Source organism: Chelonoidis abingdonii, chromosome 6 (genome assembly GCF_003597395.2).
Source record: "Chelonoidis abingdonii isolate Lonesome George chromosome 6, CheloAbing_2.0, whole genome shotgun sequence".
NCBI lineage: Eukaryota > Metazoa > Chordata > Testudines > Testudinidae > Chelonoidis > Chelonoidis abingdonii.
Window position 1 is genome coordinate 99,046,645 of NC_133774.1, and position 11,933 is coordinate 99,058,577.

At 39.9% G+C, this 11,933-nt stretch overlaps 1 protein-coding gene across 4 annotated transcripts in view; it reads right to left on the reverse strand.

Annotated features, from left to right (window-relative positions):
- TRPM3 (transient receptor potential cation channel subfamily M member 3) overlaps positions 1-9,679 on the reverse strand; it is a 597,865-nt gene extending 588,186 nt beyond the window's left edge. For all 4 annotated transcript variants that reach the window (XM_032798185.2, XM_032798181.2, XM_032798183.2 and 1 more), the window contains exon 1: positions 9,385-9,679. In XM_032798185.2, the coding sequence (XP_032654076.1) occupies positions 9,385-9,564 (180 nt within the window). In that variant the 5' untranslated portion in view covers positions 9,565-9,679. The remainder of the gene's footprint in view (positions 1-9,384) is intronic.
- Between the last annotated feature and the right edge of the window lie 2,254 nt (positions 9,680-11,933).

Below are 11,933 nucleotides of genomic sequence, written 5' to 3' on the forward strand. Positions count from 1 at the left end.
AAGTGCAGGACTCTGCACTTGTCCTTTTTGCACATCAGATTTCTTTTAGCCCAATCCTCCAATTTGTTTATGTCACTCCCCATTCCTACCCTCCAGCATATCTACCTCCCCCTCCATTTTAGTGTCATCCATGAACTTTTCAAAGGTGCAATCCATCCCTTCATCCAGATCATTAATGAAGGTGTTGAACAAAAGTGGCCCCAGGACCACTCCTGGGCATTCTGTTTGATATCAGCTGCCAACTAGACATCGAGCGCATTGATCACTATCCATTGAGCCTGACAATCTAGCCAGCTTTCTATCCACCTTACAGTCCATCCAGCAAGTCAAAGAACTATGGACTGGATGAGAGACCATATTGAAAGCTTTGCTAAAGTTAAGGTATCTCACAACCACTGCTTTCCCCATATCCAGTTCTCATCACAGAAGGCAATCAGATTGGTCAGACATAACTTGTCCTTGGTGAATCCATGTTGACTGTTCCCCATCATCTTCCTCTCCTCCAAGTGTAATACGTTTAACAAAATTTTAGTGCTCTATGTTGAGGAACAGCAGGTCAATGTTAATGATTAAATACCAACAAGCACCACTTTGTGCTTTGTTACCAATCCATACAAATAAGATATTAAAGGAAAACTATTCTCCATCTATTTCAAGACAAAAATTTATATATTGCAACATTAAACACTGCATGTTATAAGAAATTTAGGTAAGAGTGCCTAAAATGTCAAGTCTGTACTGCTCACCAAATCCCATTCCCCTCCCATCCACAAAAAAAAGTTTCAAAACCTCTCAGAACTTTAGATAATTGCTACTAGATGGAGTTCAAACAGGATACGAACAACAACAAAAAATAGGTTTTAGTGAAACAAGGTTTGTTTTTAAATCTTCAAGTAAATATAAGAAAGCATTCAGAAAATCATCATCATGTACCAAGTGATTAAATGTACAGTTTTAATAAACAGAACATTTTTTAAAAGAGAGATCTAAATTAAAAAGGACAATGAATGACAAGAAAAGTAGTCTACAAAGTTCAACCTACTTATCAGTACCTTTGGCTCCCTCTGCAAGGGATTGCTTCCACTTTCAGCAATAGAGTCACTACCAATAAAAAGAATTAAGAGTATGACAAAGCAATAAATATTCTAGACAGCAAGGCTAAGCATTTCAAAATCAAAAAGTTAATCTTATGAAGTGGGAACTGTGTCTGATCCTCACAAGTCTTCTATATTATATAGATTAGCTCTCACTTTTCCTCCCTAGTCAAAACCAACTGTCTCGCTGGTAGAGGCTTTACTGCATTTCTGATTATTCAATATACAGAAAGTGAAGTAATCAGAGATTGCGTACTAATATCCTGAATAAATATGGGGAAAAAACACGAATCCAAAACAAAAAAGCTTTGCACTATCCTGTTTTGGAAAAATACTGTGTCATCCACCATACAGGACAAGTGTCCAGGCTGCAGTCAAAGGGCTCTCTGCAGGAACTTGAGACTGAAGGAGGAAACAGGAATAACTCTTCCACCACATGTCAGTTTGTGGAGTGGATCCCTCCACAACTCCCCCAAACTGCTTGAGCACAGAAAACCAGTACAAAAAGAGCTTTCACCACACCAAACTAGTGTATCCATTTCCCACTCCCTTCTGGATCACCCTGTTCTGCTGGGTCTAGGTCCTTCATAGTTATGGAGAAGGAGTATTTGACCCAAATTTTGAATATATCTATGTAGGAAAAAGTGGTACTATGTATTTCTGATATGTTAAGTAACATTCTACTCTAATTTCAAACACCTGTTCATAACCTAAGACTGATAATGTCTTATACATTTTACAGAACATTTCAGCCAAAAGGATCCTAAAGCACTTGTTACTATATATATAGTAGAGTACACAGAAGTTACTCCACCCATCACTCAAGTCAGCAAACTCTGGAGTGGAATACAAACTCTGCTTAAAACCACTTGCTAACAAGTAACTGTTTAGGATATGAATTGAAGTGAAGCATATTACGTTCAGTTGAAGCTATAAACAAACAGAACATAATTGTCCAAATTCAACTTAAAGGAGATACCTAGGTAGAGCTGGCTGGAAAACAGATTTCCCACAAGAATTCTCTTTCAAAAAAAGTTTTCCCCCCTATAGAAATTCTCATTTCACAAGGGACTTGTCAAAAATATAGGAAAGTTCCCCTCCCTTTCTCCACTCATGTGTTCTCACTGGAAAAAGTCAGGAGATTTCCACCCCCACCCCCATAAAGTGTTTCACTTTAAAGAGCAAAAATGTTACTTTCAGGCACAAACTGTTACCATGTTCTAACTTTTGCCAGTTGGAAAACAAGTCCAAAAACAGGAAAAATCCCACAAATTTGAACTCGTGTGTGAAGATTTGGAGTGAGGGGGTATCCCTTCAGAAAACAGAGTCAGAATGAAGAGTTTCTGCAAAATGTTTGATGAAAACTTTGATTTAAATACATCAATCCTTTGTCAGGTTGACACCTAGGTTAGCGCTACTGTTCTTGCATTAAAAAATAAACATTGCAGTCTTTAAAATTACTGTTAATTCCTCACATTTACATTGTATATTAAATATTACAATGCCTTTGTCTTATCTAGCAGGTCTCATTCATAGATCTGAAAAACACTTTACACAGGCAGCAAATATCATTATCCCTATTTTACATGTGAGGATCCTAAGGCCACTAAGAGTGGAAGTGACTTAAAGGAAGTCTGCCAAGTGAGTGTTCTATTCCCAAGTTTTAGTGCAACATCCTATCCACTGCATGACACCTTCAACTACCCTATTCATCCCTTAAACCACAGACGTATATGCCCACACCTTAGCTATGCCATGAGCTACCTGACAGATGCACTCCGTCACTCGCAGGTGTTGAATGTAAGTGAGAGATTGTGAGAAGATTCCAATGGAGGACCAAAGAACTGCTCAGAATTTAAAATGATTTGTTCCCCACCCAAAAAAAAAAATACTTTGTGCTTATATTTTTTTCATATTTTCTTTTCATCTTAATGCTACTTTATATAGCCTGGGGGAAGACATCTATTACTTAAGTTTCAGTTCAAAAGAAATCACCTTTAAAGAGAGGTCTTACATCAAAAGTGAGTGGTCGTACAGTTATTTAGCTTCTCTATTGTAAAACTAACCCACTCAAAAACCCACAATGGGTTAAAACTATACAATACATAGGATACACCTATTATGGACACTGACTTTAGTTATAAGTGGTACAGCTAGCCCCTTATGACAGGAGTTTAATACAGGATGAAATCCTAGCGCCACTAAGTTAACGGTAAAATGACAAGATTCCCATTGATTTCCATAGGATCAGGATTTCATTTATAGCTAATTAGATAAGGATATTGAGAGGAAAAAGATAGTTGAAGTTTCCTACATTTAAGCTGTGGCCTCTCCATTACATTCTTCAAACCTCACCCATAAATTTATTATTTTAAAACATTGACTACATTTTGTCATCTCTACTACAGTCAGTTTTGATTACAATATTGAGTTTTGTTTAAATCATACTGCTTGTGTTTTTCTGTGGTCTATGCCTTATTGACAGCTTATAATAGTAAACATTAGGAAAGTTTTTCCCACCTCAATGCCCCACTCCCCCCAAATCAACACTAGATTATAAGGAAGAGTGAATGGGCCAAAACACCAAAATAAATATAGGCCAAACCAAAAAACACCAAACCTTGACAAAACTCCACCTACACAAAGGAAAAAAAAAAAAAAGATTAAGGTTGCTATCCAAAGGGCAAGGATTAATAAAATTAAAGCTTAGGTACAGAATTACTAATTGTTACTTTTTACGTCCCATGATTTGACATTTCATACTTAGTCAGTGAACTCTACAGCCGTGCAACCAAGAGACTGGTTAGAGACTTCAGATACAGTTAAAACGCAGCCAGCTGTAACAAGATGTCTGAATCTAAGTTTAGGCAGACACTTGAGAGCTTCAACTCTATTTAGGCATTATGCAATACTTGTATGAAGAAAACTGGAGCGATAATATCCATAATACCCATCAATGCTTTGCTTGTTGTCATCCTTGTCACGAGAAAAAAAAATCCAGGGTCTATGTGATCAGCAAACATAGAAAAATACACAGCATGATTTAACACCTATAACCAAGAATCAGTTATGCAAGTCACCTTGACTGACTGGTGAAGAGACTCTACAGTAGCATGGTTGAAAGTTGACTTTAATATGCTGGACTTCGAAATCTCTCAATAAGGGGACAATAACCCTTGTATGGGCAACAAAGATGTGTTATTTTCTCCAGGCAAGGCTCCAGTCCAAACACTTAGTGGACCTGTTGATGCAACTTCACCCTGATTGATAAGGCAGTATAACACCTGGGACTACATAACCAGGTCAAGTGGGTGATCATTCCCACCGAACAGGCCCAATCTGTAGAGATGCACAATTTTTTTTCCCCATCGCCCGCTCTGTAACCAACATAAGGAAGCCTACCTAACTGGGCTTTCTAGAATATTTAGATGTGATATTACGCAAAACACAACAAAAAATCCACAAAAAAGCCACCAACTTCTATTTTTAATCATTCTTGTTTTTAAGATACTCTGATGTGGGTACCTTCACTTAGATGGCCCTAATGAGATATGAATTCAGCTTCTGAGGAAGGGTGCCAAGAGATAAGGTGTTACTGGAGCCTAACCACCACCCCACTTATGGTCTTAGATACAAGGGGCATGGACAGCAGTGTCCTCTCCCATTAAGGTATGTAGCAAGCTCACACAGGGAAGAAGCTTAAAAAACAAAAGGAGGAGTTGGACTTGGCTGGGCATGACGAAGGGTTATACTGAAATGATGACAAAGAAGGCAGACCTTAAAGGGTACCAAGGTTGTTCCAGAACAAAGAATGAGAGGGACAGGCAAAGCCATTTCAGTAAAGAATGCATACTTGACAATTGATACAGGAGCAAAGAAATCCACATAGAGTATCTTCTACACTACTGACCTAAGCAAAACTATACAAGTCATCTATACCATGAGGCTGCATATTCTGAAAAGCAGAGTTACTTTAAAATATGTTATGGCAGAGAGATGGAGGTTGTTGTGGGGAGGCTGGGGATAGAGTCATATCTGGAGATTCTAATGCTTAAAAAACAGAGGCTCAAAAAAAAAAAAAAAAAACTGGAAAGAGAAATAGTTCTGAGAGAGGGTTTGTTGTCAAAAGGTACTAGTTGAACTCAAGCCTGCAGGCCTAACCCATCTAAGTGGCAATGCTAGCCCATGTACTATAGAACATTACTGAAAGTAATCAATTTCTAAAATTTTAAGATAATAGAATTGGCTATTGTTGCAACCTCATCTGTAATTTTATTTAAGATGGTTTCAGTGTGACACTGAAGCCCAAATAAACCCCAGTCAGGCAACTGCCTACACTGTAAGATTTTAAAAACAGATCTAATGTATATACACTGAAGACATTATCTTTCAGACAAGCTTCTAAAGAAAATAACGCCTCATCCTCAAGAATGAATGACAACTTATTTTAGGCAAACCTTCTTCTACAAAAACTATTCTGGAGCTATATGAAACTGCAGTTATGAGTAACATGCATGATCTAAAAAGAGCAGACAGGTATAAGCACTTATATGACCCCAGCACCATTGCATAGATTTGGGGGGGCGGGGTTGTTGATAAATTTTCTAGATAGAGTCTATTGTTGCTGGAAGGTGGGAAGTGAAGTCAATTGACTCAGACAGTAACTGAACTATGCTGCTGAGTTATTCTCTCAGCTATTTCCAGCAATAAGATATGGACTGCTTAACATTAAAGATACTGTACTATAGACTTATCATCATTATGTCTCAGAAGCTTCAGCACAAGTTTAATGAGTGGTTTTCCTCCATGTCTCAGCCTTAGAGCAGGCAGTAAAGGAACTGGAAATATATCTTGTAAAATGTCTAAAACTTGGCTATAATTGACTTTTCCTGTAGCATAATCAGAAAGTCAATGATTGGGTCTTTTAAGCTTTGGCCGCACCTGTAGATAAAGAGAAGTGTAACAAAAACAAAAAGCTTACCAATGTTGGGAGCATTTTCTATGAGTGCTACTCATGAACAGTGAACTCAGAATTCCAGAACAGAAAGTTTTTACTCAGTAAGTAGGCAGGCAATTGATGGGTGTGGCAGATATCTTGCTCCCCTGTCACTGATATCCAATGGAACCTTCTCTCTTCTTAAGAGAGTGTTAGAGGCATGTTCTGACATTTCTGGGCAAATAGCCAAGACACCTTCCATTAGAATAAAAACAAAGAACTATTTATTCTTAGGAGCATACCCATGAAAAATACTTCAAGCAACTTAATGTACAAGTGGTTAATGGAAGCATTCCTCCTTTTGCCAATATTTCTTGATGTAAATTAGGATGCCAAAGCTGTACTCCTTACCTATAGTAGTTACTAGATATTTGAAATGACCACCTTAAAGATTGTGGAAATCAATCATAATGGGTTCATTATTTATATGGTGCAAGTGAGGAGGCCAGAGCAAATACCATACATCTAAAAAAAGTGTTTGGGCTGAACAGTAGGTTTAGCATAGAAAACTAATTTTTAGCAATTAAGGCAGGAGTTAAAGCTTTTCCTTTACATTAAATATTGTCAGGATTGAGGCATCTCATGCTCACAACAGAATGTATAGTACATTTTCCTTCCAAATTATAAATGAATCATTTAACCCTTTAAAAAAAAATCTACATAAAATGTGCTCTCCATTATTTGTTCCTCCAGCAGTGTAACTATACATATGAATAGTAGCATCTAGGACCATAAAAACCCTTAGTAAGGAGCAGATTACTGATAAAGTTTTAGAGTTGAATCTTCACTGCTTTGCACCCAGTCTTTTTTACACCAAATCAGAATATTAGAATTACACTTGTTTGACAAATATGATAACACAAGAGCCAAGGCAGTTGAGAACAAAGTCAGAGATGAGAGGAGAAGTTTTGAAATATAGATGAGCTCAGGTCAAAGTTCCAGTCTGATAAGGGATCCGAACTTTGAGAAAAATACAGGATTTTGGTTTGTGCCCCTGTTTAAAGAAACACAAAAACCCAAACAGCTCCAATTCAATGTATCTAAAATAACAGAAAGAACGAAAACACATATTGACTAATGTTTCCAAAACAATTGAGAACATACCCTTCTCTTACTTGCTCTAAAGACAGTCTGCAGAAGCTTAACATTGTCAAATAGATTTTCTGAGATTATCTGAATGTTAGCATATAGAGTATCACATAATAGGGAGATGTGTTGTAAAAACAGCCACTGATGTACCGTGCTTGTTTCGTGTTTAGCAATAAACAAAGATTTATAGAATCAGTCTCACATTTACGGTCATTTCCCTCCCCACAGTTTCTGGAGCTGAAACTATGGCGTGGATGTATTACCTTGGAAGTAGAAAGTAAAGCCACCTTAATACCTTTTTAAGAGAAGCGAAGAGGAGGGGGAAATTGGTAATTTCCTCTTGTTATTGTGCATAAATTAGCTAACACTGTACTATGGTTTTAATCTGTGTTATGACATTGATTCTTTGAATTAACTTCAAGTTACAAACAATCTTAGTTATAAGATAAAAAATTTTGTAAAATTTTTACAAGGCAGAATTTAAACAAGACTGCAAAATATTGATATTAGAATATTTCTGTTGTGAAAAAAATATAGTTTGAGGCAGTACCACAATATCATCTTAAAAAAACCACCCTCCCCGCGCCCACAGGTTAGAATTTTACTCTCTCTTCTCCATAGAGGAGAATACTATTGCTTCTCCACATGTCTTCTGGTTGTCATAGCACTCCTCCTACCATAGGTCTTTTCACCCTTATGTTCTTCCCCCATAGATACTCAACCTGTGGATATTTTCCCTGCAACTTGACAGCTAACAAATCTGCACATACATTTGAAATAAATCAGTCTTACTCTGCCAAATCAAATATACAACCTGAGAACTGAAGCAACAGGTTTTTGCCAAGAACATATGGTATTTTTCCTAAGCAAAGGAAGACAGCAATGGTATGCAAAGTAAAATGAGAGCAAACTTGTAACAACTCAGAGAGATTTATACCTTCCCCTCAATTTTCTTGTGCATTTTGTCAGGCCAATTAACATTGATATATATTTATGAATATACAAATACATATGTCTGTCAATCTACTTTACAAAGTGCTAATGCAACCTCCTAGTGTTATTAAGCAAGAAATAAAAGTTTAAAAACAAACCAAAAACCAAAAACACTATTTGTATTAAAGTCTCGTATTTGGGAAAATAGTTAATATTTAAAATAATGTGTCTGGTTAAATGCAGTTTTCCCTTATATGGTTTAACAGTTCATATATTCATAATGCATTGCTTCTAAAGAGGATTTAAAATTATTTTAAAAGGACAAACTTTCAGAAGCGTGTTAATAGGCTGTCAGAAGAAAAACCATCATAAAAGGAGGGATGCTGCGATGGTCCTTGCAGCAAATACAGAACATTATGAAATAGAAATTCTAAGTGTAATGTGAAAACGCCAGTAGGTAAGAGATGCATAGTTTATGGTGGTTCTATTTGATTATTCAGATGTCTATAAATTCGTTCCATCATCAACAACACCAGAGCAAGCATTTTGACTCTGGAGAAGTGACAAACCTCCCCCCATCCCCACACCCAGTTATTCGGGCTGGTACAAGCAACAGGAGGTTTCCTTGCCCAGTCAGAGTCAGAACATAATACATTTTTCCCCTAAGATGCAACAGTTTTCTTCCTTATCAATTGGTGGAGGCATCTGATCATTTCAACAATCCAGCGACCGAGACACTGCCCTAGGAACGGCCGATATTAATATTCAGAAAGCTTCTATTGCAACAAGTGAGAGACGGGAGTGGAGTTTACACCCACGAGATGGGGTTTCACAGTGTGGCTAGGAGCACGGCCCACCAGCCGCGAGGTTTCCGCGGATGCACACGGGAAGGTTCACAAGCCACTGGGTTTACCCATTGCAAGAGTCAAACCACAACGTTCCCTGTAAAACACACGGGAGTCCCGTCCCCCTCAGTGACAGTGAGACGCGCTCCCTTGCCGGCTTTCCCACCCAGGGCTGCGGCGAGCCAGGACCCAGCACTCATGTGAGCAGCTCTCCAACGAGGCCGGGTAACCAGACAGGTGCCACGCCTCAGCAGCTTTGCCCTAGTCCGCTTCCACAAGGAAAACCCGCTCCTACCCCGCAGAGAGGCTACTAACTGTGCCGGGGGAGGCCCGCCAGCATGTCCTCTGCGGGGGAGAATTCCCGGCGCGGGGCCCCAACAAGTCCAGGTGCTTTGAGGCGAATAGGGAAGGAGCCTCGCGCACTTACCGGCGCCTGCTGGGAGGCGAGCCCAGCCCGCTTGGTGGAACCCTGCCTCGAGCTTAACCTTTTCCAGGACTCAGCAAACTTCCCCCGGCTGGCGCTCCTGCTCCGTCTCCTGCCCGCTTCCACCGGCTGCTCCGAGCAGCCTTTCTCCACCTCACTCGGGCTCTTCCAGTTCTTCCCCATCTTCGAGTCAAGTTTGCTCTCGCTGCATTGCTGGGCTGGGGCGCCGCCCTCTCCCTTGCGGGCACGGCTGGGCGCGCTCTCTCCGCGGCCGCCCTTGCTAGCTCCGCGCGCCTTTCGCGGGACGCTCCCCTGGAGGTGCAGCTCCGGGCACCGCAGCTGCGGGGTCTGTGGCGGAGGTCGGGTCGGGGTTGGGGCTGGAAGAGCCGTGCCCCCCTCGGCGTTCCTGCAGCACGCCAGCTACCACAGCAGCACAGGTTGCGCTGGTAATTACGTTGCCAAGAGACCAGGGGTAGCAGCTGGCTCAGAACAAGCGGCTCTTCTTTCCTTCTTCGCTCCCCTCGTCCAGTTCTTCCCCAGCTTGTGGCAGGGGAGGAGATAACGGGACCAAGCAGCCCTGCCCGCCCCCCTTACCTGCCACCTTTAGGTCACGTTGTTCTACCGGGAGAAGGAGCAAAGTGCAGCTAATAGGGACTAGCCCAGGGGCACAAAACTTGACACTCTCCTAGCACCTTCCCCTATCCCGAAAAGAGAAAAGCTCCACCTTGCCTTGGTCTTTCCCAAGAGGGTAGGTGGTGCCAACCACAGGAAAAACTGCCAGAGTCTTCCTCATCTTTCCTGGCACTAATTTACCGGGATGCATCCCCCACCGTGGGCAAAAACAGCCCCCTTGCCACGGGTTTGGTGAGAAGTGGCGGCAGGTGAAACTCATCACATGAATTGCAGATTGATTGTTGCAGCAGCATCCATTAAGACACCTGCGGGATTCTCCCCCCCCGGAACCAGTGGGTTTATTTGGTTTTAATAATCTTGATCCTCCGGGGGCGAAGAGCAATGAAGAAGCTGCTGTAGATTAACCTGCTAAATTTGATTTGAAGCCACTGTAATGTTAAAGGGCAAGTTTCATTCTAAATAAGCAAGAGCAGAGAGGAGACAATTAAGCTGTTATATATTTTACAACCTAGTGTATTGAAGTTGCAATCTAGGAACCAGGGAATTAAGCATACAACCCATGCAAGCAAGGAAACATATTGGGGGGGAATTAAGGGGGAGGTAAATTGTCTTTCCCTGTTGGAACATTGTGTTTAGGCTGTACACACCCCATAGGACATAAAATCATCTAAGTTTTGGGATAAAGCCACTGCCAGTGGAGTTATTAATAGAGCTGGAGAGTTCTTGTATCCTTCGGTTTACAAAATAGTATTTTGCAGTAATAAAGTGGCTCTCACATGCTAAAATCTCGAAGAGCTTCAGGAAGGATTAGTGCACTGTAATGGCCTTGTCTCTGAATTAAAATTTAGAATACTGACTTACTTAGGTCCTTCAAAGATGCCTCAAGGTGCAGCATAATAAATCCATGTGTTTGAGCGCACATTCATGTAATACTGTTTCATGAATAAAAAGGGAAAATTTTAAAAGAATCCCTTGATGACCCACTTATACCTTGTCACCCTAGACTTGAAATAACAAGAATGTCAAGGAGTACTTGGAGACCATTAAACCCTTGATTTTCACTTACCAGTTAACCCTCCTTACAGAAATTCCTGAGGAAATGTTTGACTGGAAAGTGGTTTATTATACTTGTGCATTTTGCTTATCTAAATAAAATATCTAAACCAAAATCAGATCCATTCTATATAGCCTGATGCAATATTATTCCCATCTATGTCCAGGTTATTTAATGTGATTCATGAAAGTGGAGAGTTGCTGCACAGTATGTTTAATGCCATGATAATATTAGGAAGGCTGGGTCAGCAAATGCAAAATAATGCTAATATCTCCATTAAATGTAGATTGAGAGCTAATGATTAAATACTTTTTATGAGCTTAGGAAGCCTAATGCCCTCTTTTATACAATCTGATCAAGTTGGTTTCAAAAAGTGAAAGATACCAAGTAGATAATTTGAGGGGACATTTCTCTTCCCAAGAGCCGCAAATATTCCAAGATTTATTTACCTAGCAATTGGTATATTTCTTCTTGAGTAGCTTCGGTGACTTTCTAGTGAAGTGCATCAGCACTCAGATCAGTAGGGTTAGCCAATTTAGAGATGCCATAATAAGCAAATACATAATCTTATATGCTTGCAATAAGCATACATAATATTGTAAAAAGGTAAAAAATAAAATAGTAATTTAAAAGACAGGTCTACACTTTGTCTCCTGTGATGTCTCCTCTGCCTCCTGAACCTTTGGCCATAGCTATTAGAAAGCAAATTACCAAAATCAGGGAATATAGTTGGCCATTGGAAAATCTAAAACCTTCTTATATATGAATGATTTTTATTCATATTAATTCACAAGTGAATTTGTCTATTCTATCCTAACCATCTTAGAACCCACAAAGAAATGTGGGACTGTCTCTGGTCACAAGG